Source organism: Mus musculus, chromosome 2, assembly GCF_000001635.26.
Source record: "Mus musculus strain C57BL/6J chromosome 2, GRCm38.p6 C57BL/6J".
NCBI classification, from domain to species: Eukaryota; Metazoa; Chordata; class Mammalia; order Rodentia; family Muridae; genus Mus; species Mus musculus.
Genome location: NC_000068.7, coordinates 113830173 through 113848814, shown reverse-complemented (window position 1 = coordinate 113848814; position 18642 = coordinate 113830173). Strand labels below are relative to the sequence as shown.

The 18642-nt window shown below is 41.0% G+C and overlaps 1 protein-coding gene across 1 annotated transcript; it reads left to right on the top strand.

The window, feature by feature from the left end:
- The first annotated feature begins 153 nt into the window (after positions 1-153).
- On the top strand, positions 154-17323 carry Arhgap11a (Rho GTPase activating protein 11A). The gene is made up of 12 exons (NM_181416.3): positions 154-854; positions 3490-3560; positions 5472-5568; positions 5876-6129; positions 6745-6908; positions 7075-7218; positions 8042-8116; positions 8973-9140; positions 11263-11389; positions 11844-11949; positions 13899-14037; positions 14353-17323. Exons 1-12 carry the CDS (start codon positions 726-728, stop codon positions 15840-15842), a joined length of 2964 nt encoding a protein of 987 aa, NP_852081.2. The 5' UTR covers positions 154-725; the 3' UTR covers positions 15843-17323.
- The last annotated feature ends 1319 nt before the right edge of the window (positions 17324-18642 follow it).

The following is an 18642-nucleotide window of genomic DNA, read 5'->3' as shown; positions in this document are numbered from 1 at the left end:
CTTTGCCGGAACCTTTTAGACAGGCAGCTCCTGGCCACCCCAAAGGGTCCTCATTTTGAAAACAGGAGCGGGCCAATCGGATGCGGAGCGCTGTTTGGCGCTGGCATTTGAGCCACTGCTCAGGTGCGGTCGCGTCGGGTCTGATGTGTGCCGAGAAGGTGGGGCGCTGGCGGAGCCGAGTCACTAAGCTTTAGCGGGCCGGGGCCACAGGCAAGGCTGATGGGCTAGGGGAAAGGCTGCGTGTGAGACGGGGTGACGGCGGGGACCAGCCCGGGCAGGGACCGGGACTGGGGATCCCTGAGCAGCCGGCTGGCCCGGCTGGAGGGAGTAGCTTAAGGTTGCATTTCCATCTCAAGAAATCAGAGCGGGGAAGGCCACCCTGCGGGGAAGAGGATAAGTGGAAGTGTCCGGAAGCGAGAAACTAGCTGCAGGCGTTAGTCTGGGGAAACGGAAGAGTCAGAAAAAAGGGAAGTTTGTGGAAGTAACTGACAGGGCTGAGCGACCCGGAAAGAAGGCTGGTGGAAGTGAAACAAGAGTGAAGAGAGGCGCGAGAGAAGAAGGTCTGTGTAAGTGGATCGAGGGAAAGTGGAGGAAGAGTGCCAGAGGTGGCTGGAAGGCAGCGGAGCAGAGCGAGCCTGAGGGCGTTTGGCAAGTGGAAGAGTTGGTTGGTGGCAAAGAAAGTCAGGACCCGGAGTCGGCCTCGGAGAGTAGGCGACGTGTTCGGGATGTGGGATCAGAGACTGGTCAGATTGGCCCTGCTGCAGCAGCTTCGAGCTGTCTATGGCATTAAGGTCAAGGGTGGCCGCGGTCAGTGCGATCGCAGGAGACATGAAACTGCAGCTACGGAAATAAAGGTAAGTTACAACGTGTTGGGACAAGGGCATACCCATTTTATTCTGGATAAGAAAGACACGTGGTTAGAATGCAGTCTCGGTGGTGATGATCAGACGTGCCTCCCTATGTTGCCGTGGGTTTTTGTTTTGTTTTACAGTGCTAGGAATAGGATACCAGGCTCCCTACTTAAATACTGTGCCACCGATCTGGTAATCTGTCGTGTTTTAAACAAGCAGTATGTGGGGGAGGGGAACACACTATCCTGTCAGGCTGGGGTGGGCAGTCAGAACATTTCAAACGAATCATTAGGGAGACAGTCAGGCCAAGTTTAGAAATAGGCTTCATAGGATCCTTCTGTATCCAGCAATTTACGAAGAGGCCTGCTGCCCGACATTTTCGCAGTTTCTGATCTCTTTAGCAGAGTAGACATTACCCACCCAACATCAACATTTGTCCTTGACAAAACAAAGCTGTTTTTTTAACAAGCAAATTGAGAAACCAGAGTTGGTTGAAGTTTTTTGTTTTGTGTTGTTTTAATCACTCACTTTTGCTAAAGTCTCAGGATCCTCACCTCCACCCCCTGCTCCCCAGTTACTTTTGTGTGTGTGCACTGTTGGACCCATGCCATGCTATGCCATGCCATGCCATGCATCTGTGGTCAGAAGGACAACTTGCATGAATTCTCTCCTGTTTGTGGACCTTGGAGATCAAACTCAGGTTGTCAGGCTTAGCAACAAACGCTTCACTCGTCTAACTGTCACTGGCCCAATAAGCTGTTTTTTTGATTTAGTGGTAGAGGTCAAGAGATTTGGGTTGAGATCTTATCTCTAAGACTTTGTGAAAAACTGAATAAGTCATTTTAAAGTAAGTAGGAGCTGGGTGGTAGCACACTCCTTTAATCCCAGCACTTGGGAGGGCAAAAGCCAGCCTGGTCTAGGGAGTGAGTACCAGGCCAAGGCTATACAGAGAAATCCTGTCTCAAACAAAACAAAACAAAGGTATGTGAGTAATTTATTACTAGCACTTTGTAGTATTTGAAGACAAAAAGTTTCCATAATTTTGTATTATGTATTCAGGCTGGCCTTGAACTCACTAACTGATGCTGGCTAAAGCTCTTGATCCTCCAATTTCCCCCTCTCTGGTATTGTGATTAGAAAGGTGTATCACCACACTGACTTAATGTTTGTTTATGGTTAAAAATTACGGTGGATACTTCTGTTGGTAAAACTGGCTTTCCACAACCTTAAAAATGGGTATTTGCTGTTTTTCTTTCATTCCTTAACAAACAAATCCCGACCCTTGCCTTTAGAGACAGGCAGGAGTTTGACTTGCGCTTTGCAGTTAACTGAATGTGGACTGCTTGTTTATGCTCACTAAGCTCCCATCTCTGTTCTATAAAGTGGTAATTCCTGGTAAGTTCTGTAGGTAAGCCTGACACAGTACCTTTCACTTGCCTCCTTTCCAACTATGATAGTTACCCATGTCCTAATTAACAGTTGTATGGTATAAACTCATCTGTGAATGCTAGTGACAATCTAATGAGATGCAAATTTCCTATAACACAGTGACATAAGATCCAGGCTCAGATATAAGAGACAGAGAATGTTAAATGGCTTGATTAAGATTGCACAGCTAAAAGTTAGACAAAGCTAGCATTTGAAAGCTGGCAGTCTTGCCCGTGGGAGCTAATTTTTAATTGTTCTTGACTTGGTGATCATTTTGCTTAGAATATTTGTCAAACAAGCCAAGCGCTAGAGACAGGACAGTAAAATTTCATTTCTGGGTTGAATCAGCAATGCCTCATGGTGCTCTCCAGCAGAAGGACCTGAGTAGCAAGCAATCTGGAGAGCTGGTGCATCTCAACTAAACCAGCAGGAGTTAGGTGCACTGACGTAATTTTGAGTGTGCAGGCATATACAGGCTTGACTTTTTCAATCCATTGTAAAGCCACAGCTTTGTAATTAGTGACATGGTTTTAAGAAATTCATAGTAGGAGCACAGTGGCAAAAAGCACCAAAACCGGGAGAGTACTTTGGGAATCCTTGGTGTTGAACTATGAATGTATGTTCTTAAAAAGTGAGTCTGGAGGTAGCTAAATGAAAATTGCCTTAAATGTTGCAATCTTGGTCTTGTGTACCTCAGGACATAGCTGCAAAGCACTTTGCTGTACAGCGTGGAAAAGGTAAAAATCAAGGTCTCAAATACCCACATCTGATGCATTTTAACAAGTGCTCAGATGCGGCAGGAACTCAGGAGTTACTGCTTGATTTACCAGCTGACTTGGTCTTTTGTGTAAATTGGTATTTGTAGGATGACTAGAGAGGAGTAAAAATAAGGTCACTGAAGAAATGTGTCGCGTAGGGAAGGGTTAATATTTGGAATAAATCTGGTCTAAGCACTAATGAGGTCAATGACTGGCTGAATGCGCTAGAGTATCTGAAGGCAGTGTTTTAATCTTGGTGTCTTTTTACTCAAAACATCTAGCATAATTCTTGGAGTTACTTGCGAGTAAATGTACTTCAGTTAATTGTTCTGTATTGGTTGATTGATAGCTTGGAGTTTATTAACGTTTTCATTCCTAAGATCTTTATTTGCCTAATGTTAAAGATTTTCCTTCATGCCTGAGTTTATGAATAACCAAGCTTGTCATTTTAGGGTAAGGTATTTGGAGTACCCTTTAATTCCTTGCCTCATTCAGTCGTTCCAGAATTTGGACACATTCCAAGGTAAGCTGACTTCAAAATGGAGAGAATATCTCAAACTGGTTTGAAAAATAGTTTCAAAACAGCTGCTGTGTACATTTGCTTACATCCACATTATTTCCTCTCTGAGTGTTGCCTGTTATTATGGGGCTAAAAGATGACTTAGTGGGTAAAGGTGCCGGCAGCATAAGCCTGCTGCCAAACCCGTGTGTAAAGGTGAAAGGAGAAGGCAGCTTCACAGACTTGTTCTCTGGCCTCCAGTGTGGGTGCTGTGACACCAGCACATACACATACTCCTGCTGCTATAACAGTGACAAGTCTTAGACCCAGGAGGAATGGGTGACGCTCTTGTCATCTCTTGGCTGCCTGGAAATAAACACAAACCCAGCCGCCAGTCACCCTGTTCCTCGGGCTGACATCTAATCACTGTCAGTACAGCTATGTCACTGCTTGCAGCTGGTGTACTTTCTAATTTTTTGGTGCTGGTTGTTGAGTTTCAAGTTCAAATTGGTTGAGATTAGTTTGTTGGTAAAATTGAACCTCCACCCCTTAACATGAGGCTGATTATAAGGACAGGGAAGGATTCTGTTTTTCCAAAGGAAAATATTAGAGTGAAAAAAGCTTGATGTTGTTTTTTGGGGAAAAAAGGATGCTAGGTATGTATGCTGTACCAGTCACCACTGTGGAGAGACAGTGGATAGAGCAAGCCCTGAGCCAGGTAGGCATGGTGGCTAATATTTGTAATGCCAGCGCTTGGAGACTGGAGGAATTGCAGTTCACAGCAAAGTGTGAAGCCCCAGTTGGAGCTACATGAAACTTCGTCTTCAAAAAAGGAGAACAAAGCTCACGTCATTCCACATGTAGACATCAAGAAGGGACACCTAGAAGGAGCCTGAGAACCAGTAATTCAGGGAGATACCAGGACAGCCAGAGGGATAGTGGAAAGGACACTTTAGAGCAGGGGGTGGTCGGATGTGTGAGGAGACAGTGGGTTCACGTTGATCTGGTGATTTGGTTGATTTGGTGAGGCGAAAGGCATTGGTAGCCTTGGAGAAAGCTGTTAGGAGCAGTGAGGATGAGTGTGTCTGAGTTAGGTATTGAAGGGGGTGTGATAAGCAAGGCAAGGCTTGAGTTACGGAGAGGCAGAAAGAACATAGACTTGATAGGACACCTGTGCCAAACAGAAAAAGCCCTAACTCTGTGGTCCGAGTAAATGCATGCTGCTTATGGGTGCAGTCATGTCAACAGCCCCAGAGCTTCATAGCCATGGAGGATTGAATGGAAACAAACACTTTCTCCACAGAATGAGGCTCAGGAGGAGATGACAAAGCCTTCTTTGGGGACTGAGGGCAAATGTTGGCAGTGTATTAAAAAATGTCCACCATAGCCTTCCACCCCACCTGGAGTGAAGACTGATATTCTTTAAAGACTGCTCCTAAGGAGATTAGTAGTTAGATCAAGATTGCTTTCTTGATCTAGCTGAATATCGTAAACCCAGCTTCTTTTTTCCTGTAGGAAATAACTTGCCTGCTTATTCTGCAGTATGCAATAACTCCACCTCTTTGTTTAAGCCTATGTAATAAACACATTGAGCTGAAGTCGGCTGTGGTCTCTTTATCAAGGAGCCCAGTCCACCTCACCTCAGCTATTTCTCTGTGTCTGACTTTTCTTCATTCCCCTGCCACCCGTAGTCAGTTCTGTCCCTGGAGCCTTGCTGTATGTGGCACACGTTGACACTGTCATGAGTAAAGCTGTAGACCTTAGAGGAAAAGTTAGGAAGGGAGGAGAACAGCTAGATAATTTGTTGGAAGGACCAAGAGGATTTTGTGCACGGGAGCTGAGAAGGCATACTGCCCTGCTTGTGTATTTTAGCAGTAGAGTGGGGTTATTGTGGTGTGTATCCAGACCCTTGAAAGAACATGGTTTCTCTTTCAGCTTTCTTGTTGATGCGTGCGCATCTTTAAAAGAGCATATTCATACAGAAGGGCTTTTTAGGAAGTCGGGGTCTGTTGTTCGTCTAAAGGCACTAAAGGTAGGCACAGTTTTGAATTATACTCTTTCAGTAGTATCATTTCCTGATTTGATTTTTACAATTGGAATATTTTTCTAAAAAAATTTTAAGTTAATTATCTATGCTTTAAAAATATAGTATGCATTCAGATTGTGTTCTTCATTCTTATAGAATACTATATGAAAAGGAAACTCAACTCTATTATTTTTAGCCTTCTAGAAAGAACTAGAATTTTAAACCAGACTTCTTAATTAGATATGATAACCATTATTGTATTTAATATATTCTTAAGATTTTAGAAGGCTCAAGATTCTTGCATCTGTTTTAGAGTAAACTGGATCAAGGTGAAGCCTGCCTGTCTTCTGCACTTCCGTGTGATGTTGCAGGCCTGCTTAAGCAGTTCTTCCGGGAATTGCCAGAGCCTGTCCTCCCAGCTGATCTGCATGAAGCACTTTTCAAAGCTCAGCAGTTAGGAGCAGAGGAGAGGAATAAAGCTACATTGTTGCTGTCGTGTCTTATGGCAAACCCTACAGTTGATATATTAAGATACTTCTTTAACTTTCTTAAGAGTGTTTCTCTTAGGTAAGTGGTAGTTAAAAGCCTTAAATGAGTTTGTTGTCTAAAGATGTTCTCAATAGTTAATTTAATTTGGAATGAAAGAAATTAATGACTTTACAATAGGAAAGATACCCTGTGTAATTTAAGAAACAATATACCGGGTGATTTAATATTTTTGTCTCGTTAGACTCTTCATTATTTGATGCCTTAATGGCATTGTCCATTGCATGGATTCTCATTGCTGTGCTTTTCAAAATATGTCTTGTGTTTCTTAATTTTCCTCTTATTGCAGTTAGTGAACCTACTTGTTTATAATTGATATCTTCTAGTGCTGTGGCTCTAAAAGTCAGATAAACAGACTTAATCTGGTGAAAGAAAAAGTGTGTTCTGATTAGTACAGTCTCTATGTGAACTTGAGTGCTGAGGTTGGCACTCAGGCCTGCACATCAGACACTCACACTCAAGCCTTTCCCTTTGTGCTCCTTCCTTCCTCCCTCCCTCCCTCAGGCCAGTCATGTGGGTGGATATACAGGGCTGTTTTCCTTTCAGGTAACAGGCAAAGTAAATACACTCAGCATGTTATTTTAACTTCCTGGAGTCTTATCTTTTTTGTCATTTAAAAAAGTCTTTTGTTATCAGGGCAAGTGAGAATAAAATGGACAGCAGCAATCTTGCAGTAATATTTGCACCAAATCTTCTTCAGACAAGTGAAGGCCATGAGAAGATGTCTGCCAACACAGAGAAGAAGCTACGTCTGCAGGCAGCAGTAGTGCAGACTTTTATTGACTGTGCATCAGACATTGGTAAGAGGTAGCTGCATTGTCTAGTAGTGGGGTTTGTTTAGATGAGGGCGATCCTGCCGCCTCCATGTGAACTATGAAGACAGCTGTTAGAAAGGCAATACTAGTACCTGTGCTCTGGCATGGGAAAGGAAAGAAGGAATAATTGCTTGTGAATATTTTGATTTAGGACGAGTGCCAGATTTTATCCTGGAAAAGATACCAGCCATGTTAGGTATTGATGGACTCTGTACTACTCCATCCCTGGAAGGCTTTGAAGGAGACTTTGAAACTCCTGGTGAATGTAAGAGAAAAAGAAGACAAAGTGTTGGAGGTAATTGTGCTCTCATTTTAGGGTGGTGCTGAGATTGGCTTTTATCTAAAGTGCAAACATCAGCATTAGCTGGTGGGTGTATTAGTTCAAGTGATAATACAATATTAAGTGCTAAATCTTTAACAGAAGGTTCACTGGACCATAGTCACTCAAAACTTCTCTCCACTCGAAGTGATTCAATTTGGCTTTCCTTGGCTTCACCTGTTCTGTTTGGCCTCAAACATGTTCACGTGCATGGGTACAAAGGGCCATCAGGACAACCTTGGATGTCTGTCCTGAGTTTTGAGATGGGATCTCTGTTTACTGCTGTGCACTCCAGGCTAGCTGTCCTATGAGCTTTCAGGGATTCTACTATCTATGCCTCCTAGTCTCCACATTCATACTGCCATACCCAGTTTTAATGTGGGTTTTTGAGATATGAGCATAGGTCTTCACACTTGAATAGTATGTACTTTATCCACTGAGTGGGCCACTTATCCATTTCCATTTGAGGATCATTTTTGGGGGGGGATCTTTTGGCTTAGTTACTGATTTCTTATGTTCTTTCTTTGCTACTTTTGTAGGTTCTTTTTATTACTTCTCTTATTTTCATAGGGTACTGTGTCAAAGCACACAAAATGAATGACTTAGAAATCATGGTTCTAGAAGTGAATCTATAAGTGTCAGCTAGGCTCTGAAATCTGTAGGGCAGAGAAGAAAACACAGTTTAACCTATAAAACTTCCTGCCACAAGTCTTAGACATGGGTCATCTTTTTTAATTGGTACAAGGCATGTTATATTACATTTTGATTGCTTATGTTACTTGTATGCCTTGCATTTCAGATTTTGTGAATGGAGCCCTAAATAAACTTAAATCTAGCAGAACACCCTCTATTACACCTCAACAAGATAGGACAGGTAGGTGTTTGTGGTAAATATTTAAATGAAAATGTCTTTAGTGCTCTGTAAAGGACAATTATTATAATTACTTAAGTATCAGATAATTGCCTAATAATCTAATCCCAGTAATATTTCCTTAAAAATATTGTACTGTGCATAGTACATTATGATGTTATTAGTTATATTGAGTGCAATGAACTCAAAATTGTAAGTAGGGAGGAATGTCTATCTGTTGTTATTTTTAAAAATAATTTTAATCATGATTTTCAATTGCTTATAATTTAGAGCATTTGGACATGGCTAAACCTCACTTTATGTCAGAATAAGAAAGTTATATATTCTGTATTCTAATAATGTGTACCAGTTTGCTTGTGAGTAAGTAAATATATTTGACCAAAGACAACATGTTTTGTTTCCAGTGAAATGATTTAGTCAGTGCTCACTTATGAGAAGCAAGTGACAGAGTTAGTTTTATCTTTGAATGTAGTTTTCTTTTCTATATTGATATTATTTCATCTGTTCATTACTCTGTTTACTTTATGTTACTTTCTAAGAGCTTTGCCAAGCTCAGTATGGTTGCTTGTGCCTTTAGCACTAGTACTTGGGAGAATGAGGCAGAAGAGTCTCATGTTCAAGTCCTGTCTGGGCTACATAGGGAGATCCCACCTCAAGCAATAAAGAAAAAAAAAAGGATCTTGCCTTTTTGTAACTTTGCTATTTTTATTTTAATTAATTGCAGAATGTTAAGTTAGCTAAGTAATAGTGGATCATAGAAATGTATCTCTCAGTTGTGCTAACATCTAAGTAATAGGAAATTAAAGCTTTGTATGTTAACATGTGTATGGAGAAGCAAGTCCTTTCTGTGTGGTTTCAGCTCAGGCCTCTGCATCACCATTGATTCTCACCCCGAGTGTTAAGCGTAAACTGCCAGGAGAGTCTTCTCATGCTTTCTCGAGTAAGAAAAGGAAATCCATCAAGCACAACTTGAACTTTGAGCTGTTGCCAAGTCATTTCTTCAGCAGCAATTCTACACCAGTATCAGGTAACAAGGAGAATGCTTACCATTAGGGTGTAATCATTAACGTGAGGCCTGGTTCTCAGCAAATAACTACTGATGCCACCCAGTGGAGCCAGAAGTTACATTGCTATGGTAAATCCCTAAGCCTCTGGGCTTCTGCAGATGGCACTGGTGCTCAGGTTTTATGTGACTGGATAAGCTGGGTCCTCATAGGTAGGACCCTACTGTTATCTTCAGAAATTTTTCCAAATCCATAATGAGAGTGTCACTCAAGTAGGTTTTACACAAGCTCTTAAACATGGGTCAAGGTAATTGACTTAAATTGTTTCAGACATTTGTCATTTCTTCATTTCAGTGAAATTGGAAATCGTATTAGGTATTGAGCACATATTTTTGTTGCCAGAGTCTTGGATTTAGTTTACTCTTTTAGCATACACAGGATATGGGTTGGTTCCTGCTACCTATGAATCTTACTAGCCAAAAGTGAAGTGAATCCCGAAGCCTAGGGGTACCCTGTCTCACATTTAATCAAAATCTGAGACTTTTAGATTTTAATAGTTTTTTTAAGCACCATTGAATGTTTCATTTTGAGCACAATAGCTGACTTACGAATTCTTCCCAAAGGTCTATTTCTTTTTTTCTTTTTGAAAGTTCATACTTTGCTTAAATTGAACAGAATAGCAAATTGTGTTTTTCCAGAAGGGAAACCTCACAGGTTATGCAGGGCTCATTAAACTAGAAGCACAAGAAAGATGACAACTACAGCTGTGGTGCCGTTAGTAACCAGAGGTTGGAGACTTAAATAAACTCTTAAAGAAGCTTTATACTTGTATGATACTTAAAAGCCTATCCTGGTTGGAAGACTTCCCAGTGGCTGATGGGAATTGTAGTCTTTTTGTCAGCTGCTCCCCAAGTGGAAAGGGCAAACATTTTTGTGTTATTTTGAGGCTTAGTTTGAGTTTTCTTTATGAAATGTTCAGTAGTAATTCAGTTACTATTAATTCATCATTCTTCTTTTGGTCCACTTATTCACTAATCAGTAAAATATTTGTAAGTCTGAAGACAGGTTGGTTTCTACATTTGAGTTTTAAAAGACCCTCTTTTTCTCTCACTGTATACAGATATTTACAGTTCATGTACTACTACTACCTACTTGTAATTTTGTGTGTAATTAATTTATATTATACTGCCTGTTCTGACTGCTTCTTGTGACCATATGTTTTCAAGATGACTAAGTCACATTGAATATGTTATTGACCATTAAAATGTTCTTTGGCCCATGCATGAAGAAGTCACTAAGATCACTATTTTCATGACTAAACAAATCCATTAATACCTTTTTGGATACTTTGTGGATATTTTTAATCAATAACTAATGAATTGACTGTTCATTGGAAGTATACTGGGTATAATTAGGATATAAATCTAATTTACATGTCTCCATTGTTTATTTTTCTATAACAAATTACATGGTTTTATCTATTCAGATTAGATAACATTGAATAATGAGACTGAACACTGTTTTAAACATGAACTGCTTGCCTGGATCGTGGCAGAGATGAATGGGTTAGGCATGGATTTGGATTACTAGATTTTGTTTGTTTGACAAAAGTTATTGGTAAATTATACTTGTCTGGTAGGACTTTGGCTAGCAGTTGTATCCTGAAAGCTAACACTCAAATTTGTCAATAGTTTAGTTTTTTTTACTTTTTACTAGCATATACTATGCATAATGGGTTTTATTATAACATTAATGGGTATCCTTCCCACATCTAATAATCCTTGGCAGTAATATTTATGTTCATCAAGGAACTGTATTCCTTGAGTCCATTTAATAAGTGATAGGCAAGTTCTACTCTTTCTCCATAGCTTACTCTTCAAAGTTTGGCAGGGTTTATCCCTCCCTTGTTGCTAAGTGTTTAAAGAATAACTACTATAAGATTAGGGTTAATCTAACCCTTAATTGGTAACTTTTAAATAGGAGGTTAATACTTTGTTTTTTGGCCATTATTGATACCTGAACCCTCTAACCAGAAGTTGTACTTTTTGTTGCTGCTTGGGTGGTAGAAATGGGATTTAAATCTGCTTGTTGCACTTTTATGTTTTGCAAAGAAAGCATGTGATGTTTTACCTGTACTTCTTATAGTTCACTTAGATACAAGTCCTGACGGATCATCTCAGACTTCTCTCTCACCAATCGCCATGAGTGGAAACCACTTGGTCAGTACAGAATTAAGGCGAAGTAAAAGGATTGCCAGCAAAAAAGTTTACAGGTAATCTGTCTAAGATGTGATGTTTTCACTGGCTGATTAGTGGTATGTGAACTGTCCTTCCACCAAGAATTACAGCTTAATCAGATTCTTTAAGTCCCTCGGTCTTGATGTTTGTTCTCACTAATTATAGGCCCTTATAATTATATGCCATCAGAGAAGGAAAAATATACTAAATTGAATCGTCTCTCCTTGATAAAAATTCTATGTTGATGGTGTACTTTTAAATTTGTTGGGCTTATACGTAATCCATTCTAATGATCTTGATTTGTATGTGACTAAGGATGATAAAGAATTGTCATGTGCAGATAATCATTTATATAGAGAATGTTTAAGTAATTTAAAAAAATATTATTTAGTTATTAGCAATATGACTTCTTTGGGCTTAGTCAAATTTTCATTTTATAAGAGTTTGTGATTTATACCAGAAACTGACATTTTCAATTGCACTCTCTAGGGTAGAGTCAGGAAAAGCGGGCTGCTTCTCTCCCAAAGTCAGTCGTAAAGAAAAGACCCGAAGATCTCTCCGTCTGAAATTTAGTCTGGGGAAGAACAGAGATTCAGTAAGTATCTTGTTCTTGAGAAGGCTGCACAGAGGAGGGATGCCTTTGGTTGGTGTTTTCAGAAGGGTCAGTTCATCCTGGTGGGGAGGATGTGGCTACAGAGCCCTTCACATCATGGCAGCAAGAAACAGGAGGAGTGCAGAGAGGGCTGGCGACTGTCCGGACCTAAGCACCGGTCCTTTTATCTAGTCCCACGTTTACTACCTCCTAGCAATGCTTTCAGCTTATGAATCATTGATGGATTACTTCGTTCATTAGGGCAGAACTCTTTTTCTAATAATCTCTGGAAATGCTGTCACAGATACCCACAAAGGGGTGCCTAGCTAATAATGTTCTAGGCCTTTCTTAGTTAGGTTCACACCATGAGCATCATAGTGTCTTATGGCTTTATTAATTTGTTAGCATAACACAAAGTATAGTAACATAAAACTGTAGACTTACACCCTCACACATTTGCCTTCCAAAATAATGACCCATGCACCAGTCCTCTTCATCAATATTTTTTTAATATGAGAACTGCTGGCATCGAGGGGAGGGGTCTACTCCTTTTAATCTCAGGACTTTCATCACACAGGAACTGCTGCCGCAAGGAATTGTGTGTGTGTGTGGGTGTGGGTGTGGGTGTGTGTAATGGGTTTTGCCTGAACATTCAAGAAGGGAACATGTAGAAATCAAGAGTTCAGTGGATCTTTGTGACTTCAGTACCAGCCAGATCTACACAGTAAGTCAGGGATACATGGTGAGACCCTGTCTCAAACAGACAAAACAAAACACAGTGGCTTTCAGCACTCTAAAGCAGTAGTCAAGGGTTGTTTTGTCGACTAAAGGCTTCACTGTATCCTCCTACCATTTGTCTCAGGACCCCTTATGGTTTTTTGCTTACTTTCATGTTACTTTTTAAACTCCTTTGTAATGGAATAGCCAACACAGTTTGTCTAAAATACCGCATTTAAGTTCTCAGGCCTACAGTGCCCTCCTAAATAAGCACGCGTCTGTCTTTGCTTGCTGGGTTTGGTGGTTTTTATTTGATTTTGGGAGTATTTTGACTTTTATTGTGCTGAGCATGTGTTGTGACAGTGAACTCTTGATTTCTGTTGATCCCCTCCTTGAATGTTCACACACACACACACACACCTCCTTGTTGCAGCTGTCCCTACAGCAAAGGCCCTTTTCACTGCTGTCATGTCCCATTCCCATCGTGCAGCCAGACTGTGCACGTGCTTCCTCACTGACGGTCTCAGGGGCCACATCTTGTCTATTAGAGAACCTGCATGTTTGATCTTAGCTGTCCCAAACTGTCTTCTCCTCGATAACTTGCAGTTAATCTAAGTGTGCCTGCTTCTACCCTTCCTGCAATACTCGCCTACCAGAATAGACCTTACAAAAACAAATTAAGTCATACTGCTTTTCTGTTCTGAACCCTCCAATGATACTTTTCATTCTGAATGAAACCTCAACTTAACAGGAAGTGCTCCACATGATCTGTGTGAAATTAGACTCCCACCATTCACAGCAGTGTTCTCTACTGTCTTACTATTCTCCAGATCACTCTTGACCGTGTATTATATTGAGGTATAATGTACTATTTTCTAATTCTCAGCATGTAAATACTATAAGGAATAATTTTTTACTCCCCCTCCCCCCATGCACATATACACTCAACAGGTACACAGCTTGTCAGTAGGCCCCGGCACAGAGCCAATACAGGAACTTATGCTATTTATAATACTGAATGAATGTGCTATGCTCTTCTCATTTTACTTTGCAGAATGTACCTAATATTTATGTATTTCGCTAGCAGGCCAGTGTGTGTGTGTTGGTTACAAAGTCTTTTTTTTCAGTTCTATAAGCCTTTGAAAGTTAGTTACTGATTTTAATACTTGGTCTTAATAGTTTAATTAACTGGATTTCCTTTACTAGACCATTTTTAAATTTTCTTTTCTGTACAGGATGGATGTTCTGTCATCAATAGATATGAAAATGTTGGTCGACGACTAGCGAATCAGCAAAATCTAAAAAGTAGGATTGATTCTGTAAAGACAGGCCTGCTTTTTAGCCCAGATATTGATGAAAGATTGCTAAAGAAAGGTACATTTACACAATACTGTTAGAATTTAACCTCAAATTCTTGTATCTGTTTCTTTAAGGCAAAGTATACTATTTTGTGTTCTGGAAGTTTAAAGTTCTCATTTGAATGGTGAAAAGTATTTGACTTGGCAGTGTAGCTTTCTGTTAGTATCTGGGGGATGCGTGTGAGTATCAGCACTGTACAGTTTTTACCTTAAATTATAGCATCCTCAGTGTTCTGGAAACAATGCTCAGTAACTTTGTTATATGTTCGGAATATATTTCAAAACTAGGCAAGATGTAAGGTATTAAAAAGCATTAACTGCTTTATTTTAGGCTCAGAAAAGATCAGCAAATCTGAGGAACACTTGTTAACTCCAGATCAACTAGATGGAACAGGTTACCGGATGTCTTGGACAGAACCCAGTAATTCAAGTTTTCAAGACATGAGTGCAAATGGAACTTCTCCAATAATGCAAAATCTTGAGGTGAAGAGCTTTTCTTTGGAGCCCGACATTACTGTTGAAAAATCACCAGTTGTGTCCTGTGAGCTCAGGCCTTCCACCTTCCATAGCCAGCCTGACAGCAGTGTGCTGTCTCTTAGTGGGGATGAAGGGAACCTGGCCTCCGAGACCTTGCAGAAGATTCAGAAAGCATTTTCCGAATCTGGGAGTGATCTTCATATGGTGATAAATCATGAGCAGTCATCAGTAACAAATACGGGGGAAGAAGTGGAATTCAGAGATGTGACTGTGACTGAGTCAAAGGGACATGATGGGAGCTGTGCTGGGGAGGAGGAGAACTGTCCTTCAGAACGGAATTTCTCACCGGATCAAAGCCCAGAGTTTGCCAGAGAAGCTGATGAGGAATGTTACTCAACTCAGATGAAGGTGGAATGTGAAGGCCTGCACTCAGAAACACCCAAAGCTGACCCCCTCATCCTGCAAGCATTCCCCGGTGAGGAGCCAGCTGAGGAACCACAGTCCCCAAGGAACCAGCTAAGCACTCCATCACGGGGGAATGAGAATGGGGGGGAGAGCGCTGGGGCAAGTGGAGCTCCCGGAGAAGATGAGAGCACGTGCAGTGTGGCGGTCCTTTCGAAACCTCGGCCCCAGAGACTTTCGAGGCAACAGTCACTGGTGGAAAAATGTGATAGTGTAGCTCCTGGGGCTCTACAAGTGACAGAGCACGGGAAGGTTTCTGATCACATACAGTGGTTTAATAAACTTTCTCTAAATGAACCGAACAGAGGAAAAGTGAAGTCACCTCTTAAATTTCAGCGTACTCCTGTCCGTCAGTCCGTCAGAAGAATTAATTCTTTGTTGGAGTATGGCAGGCAGCCTGTGAGGCAGAAGTTGGCAATCTTTGGTGACGCAGCTTCTCCTCTCGTTAAATCAGTGAGCTGTGACAGTGCCCTTCCCTCTTGTGTACAAAACACATCAAAAGGTCCCACTGCTCCACTTATCACGTCAGGCCTCGAAGCACAGAAGTCTACGTCTTGTAATAAATCAAGTGTTGAGTTAACTTCTAAATCTTTCACAAAAATGAAGAGACATCCGGATCCTTTGAGTGCTTCTCTTGGGACTCCCAGACTTTGTAAGCAGGAGAACAAATCTAATGGCCACATTAAGTTTCCTTTGGATGATCTCACGAATCATGAGAGATTAAAATTTGTTGTAAATAACAATGTGGCCTTTTCTCCAGGGATGAAAAACAGAGTTGTTAGGAAACCATCAGAAAAAGAAAGGGTCTGGTACAAAGGGTCTCCTAAAAATCCTATTGGGAAGACTCAACTGCTACCAACGAGTAAGCCTGTCGACTTGTAACCGTCAAATGTGGCGTGCTCGTCATCAGTGTAAATAAAATTGCTGGGTCAGGTTGCAGAATGCTCAAGTGCTGGTGTGTAGATATGTCGGGCGGGCAGTTGCAGGATGCTTGTGTGCTGGTGTGTAGATACAGCGGGCGGGCAGTTGCAGGATGCTTGTGTGCTGGTGTGTAGATATGTCGGGCGGGCAGTTGCAGGATGCTTGTGTGCTGGTGTGTAGATATGGCGGGCGGGCAGTTGCAGGATGCTTGTGTGCTGGTGTGTAGATATGGCGGGCGGGCAGTTGCAGGATGCTTGTGTGCTGGTGTGTAGATACAGCGGGCGGGCAGTTGCAGGATGCTTGTGTGCTGGTGTGTAGATATGGCGGGCGGGCAGTTGCAGGATGCTTGTGTGCTGGTGTGTAGATATGTCGGGCGGGCAGTTGCAGGATGCTTGTGTGCTGGTGTGTAGATATGGCGGGCGGGCAGTTGCAGGATGCTTGTGTGCTGGTGTGTAGATACAGCGGGCGGGCAGTTGCAGGATGCTTGTGTGCTGGTGTGTAGATATGGCGGGCGGGCAGTTGCAGGATGCTTGTGTGCTGGTGTGTAGATATGTCGGGCGGGCAGTTGCAGGATGCTTGTGTGCTGGTGTGTAGATACAGCGGGCGGGCGGGCAGTTGCAGGATGCTTGTGTGCTGGTGTGTAGATCGGGGTGCTTGTTAAGTAGGGTCTGTCTGAAGTGGTCCCACTGTAGAGCAGTTTGGACTTTCATACTTGCACATGGGGCTACTTTGTTTTTCTTTATTACTGAAGCATTTACACATAACTTTATTGTGATTTCCTGAAGCAGGGGTTATAATAACTTTAGAAGATACTGTTGGCTAGGTTTATTTATATAAAAGGGACATGAGTTTTATTCTGCATGCTTGATCAGAAGAATACAGGAAGTTGTGCTTGTGCCTCTTGTTATTCCTTCACATCAGGAACATTGTTCACAGAAACTTCTAGTACATAAAGGGAATGATGAAGCCCTGCAAACCTTATGTCTTGAATTATTCATGTTTGTTGCCTTGACCCAAAACCAAGAAGTTAATTGGCCTCAGTGGTATGTGAACACTTTTGTTGGAGACAGAGGGATTTATTTGGTCAGCATCGCCTGTGGTTTCACTTGAATTTTGAATTAAAGACAGTGAATAAAGCATAATGACAACAAAGGTACTGCATACTTTATAATGTTGAGGTAAATGATTAATCGTAAGCCATACTTCATTTTTAAAGGTGATTTGGATCATATTTTGTCCAGTATGACAATGAAATTTTTAGGCAGGTATAGTTAAACTGGAAAATTTTAATCAAGTTGTTTTTTTCCTATGAAGATGGTTGATTTTAGAATTGAATTGTTAATGTACCTCTGTACATTTTACTTAGATAAATATCAGATAGTGTTATCATGTGTTTAAATGTTATTTATTTAGCATAGACATTAAAAATAGCTCCTGGGAAACGTCTTGTCTGCGTGTTGTATTTTAGATGTAAAACACTGCACACACTATCAGTGTGCGTTTGTGTGTGAAGAACTAACGTCAGGTTCTCAGGGTTACTTTGCAGGTTCTACGTGAAGCCTTGCGGTGATTAGATTTATTTTACATGTGTGTTGTCTTCATGTAAGTATGTATAACACACGTGTGCCTGTCCTCTAAGATGAGAACAGCAGTTGATATCCTGGATGGTTGTGAGCCACTGTGTTGGTTCTGGTAACCAAACCTGGGCCTTCTCTGTAGGATTGGAAACCAAACCTGAGTCCTTTACAAGAGCAACAAGTGCTTTTTAGCTGTAGTACAACCCTTCCACCCCCAAATTTCTGTTTTATTTCAAAAGTTCATTATATTTCCAATGTTCATTATCTAGTAAAACTCTCTAGTCTTAAACTTCATATTCATCTGATCAAAACAGACTAGCCATGCATTTTCAGTATGCCTGGAACAGGTTGTATGGATCTTATACCTAAAGTGGATAAGAGAAATATTTCAGATTTTGGAATATTACATAGGTTTTACTGATTGAAGTGCTTCCAAATGTGAAACATTTTGAGCTAAGTTTTCCTGTGTATTAAGAAAGCCTCCTATGATTTCAGTGGGTGTTTAATGCCTGAGCAGAGCATGGTGCAGATGCACTCAGAAGATAGAGGTGTGTGGTGGTGGTGGGGAATCTACAATTTAAGATTGAGGAATGAGTTGTTTAACTCTTTAAGATTCCACATTTCTTATTTGGGAGGTGAGAAAGTTTTAAAATGTGGTTTCATTTTTGTATTTCTTATCTTATTCAAAAATGAAGATTGTTGCTAATTTCATGGGCTAAAGGTCAGACAGTATATACATTTTTGCTTTCTGAAGTTAAAAGTGTACAGTAACTTCAAGAGTTATTCTCATTTTTTTAAGTGTAAGAAACTAGTATTTGGGTGTTCTCATAAATAAGCAGTAGATTTTAATACACAAAGCACTAAAGTTAGTGGGTTTCTGGGTTACATTCTACGGTCACTAAGAACTTACTGTAGGGTTTTGAGAAACAAGTATAGGATATATATGATTCATATTTTATTTTAAAAATACCAGGTTTTAGTCAAGTGTACTGGCACATGCCTGTAATCTTACCTATTCTGGAGGCTGAGGTATGTAGGCTCTTTTGAGATCAGCCATGGTAAGACCCATGCACTCCTCAAGCTTGCATGTGAACTGTTGCCCAGGGGCTCAAGCTGAATGCTTTGTTCCTAGCTAGTGGCACTGTAGCAGTTGTAGAACCATTAGGAGTAAGTGTGTCACTGGG

Excerpts from the sequence above, each read along its gene's own strand:
- Arhgap11a (NM_181416.3), top strand. The coding sequence starts at position 726 with ATGTGGGATCAGAGACTGGTCAGATTGGCCCTGCTGCAGCAGCTTCGA. Across the intron at positions 3,561-5,471 it reads GAATTTGGACACATTCCAAG|CTTTCTTGTTGATGCGTGCG; the intron begins GTAAGCTGACTT and ends TTTCTCTTTCAG. Across the intron at positions 6,130-6,744 it reads CTTAAGAGTGTTTCTCTTAG|GGCAAGTGAGAATAAAATGG; the intron begins GTAAGTGGTAGT and ends TTTTGTTATCAG.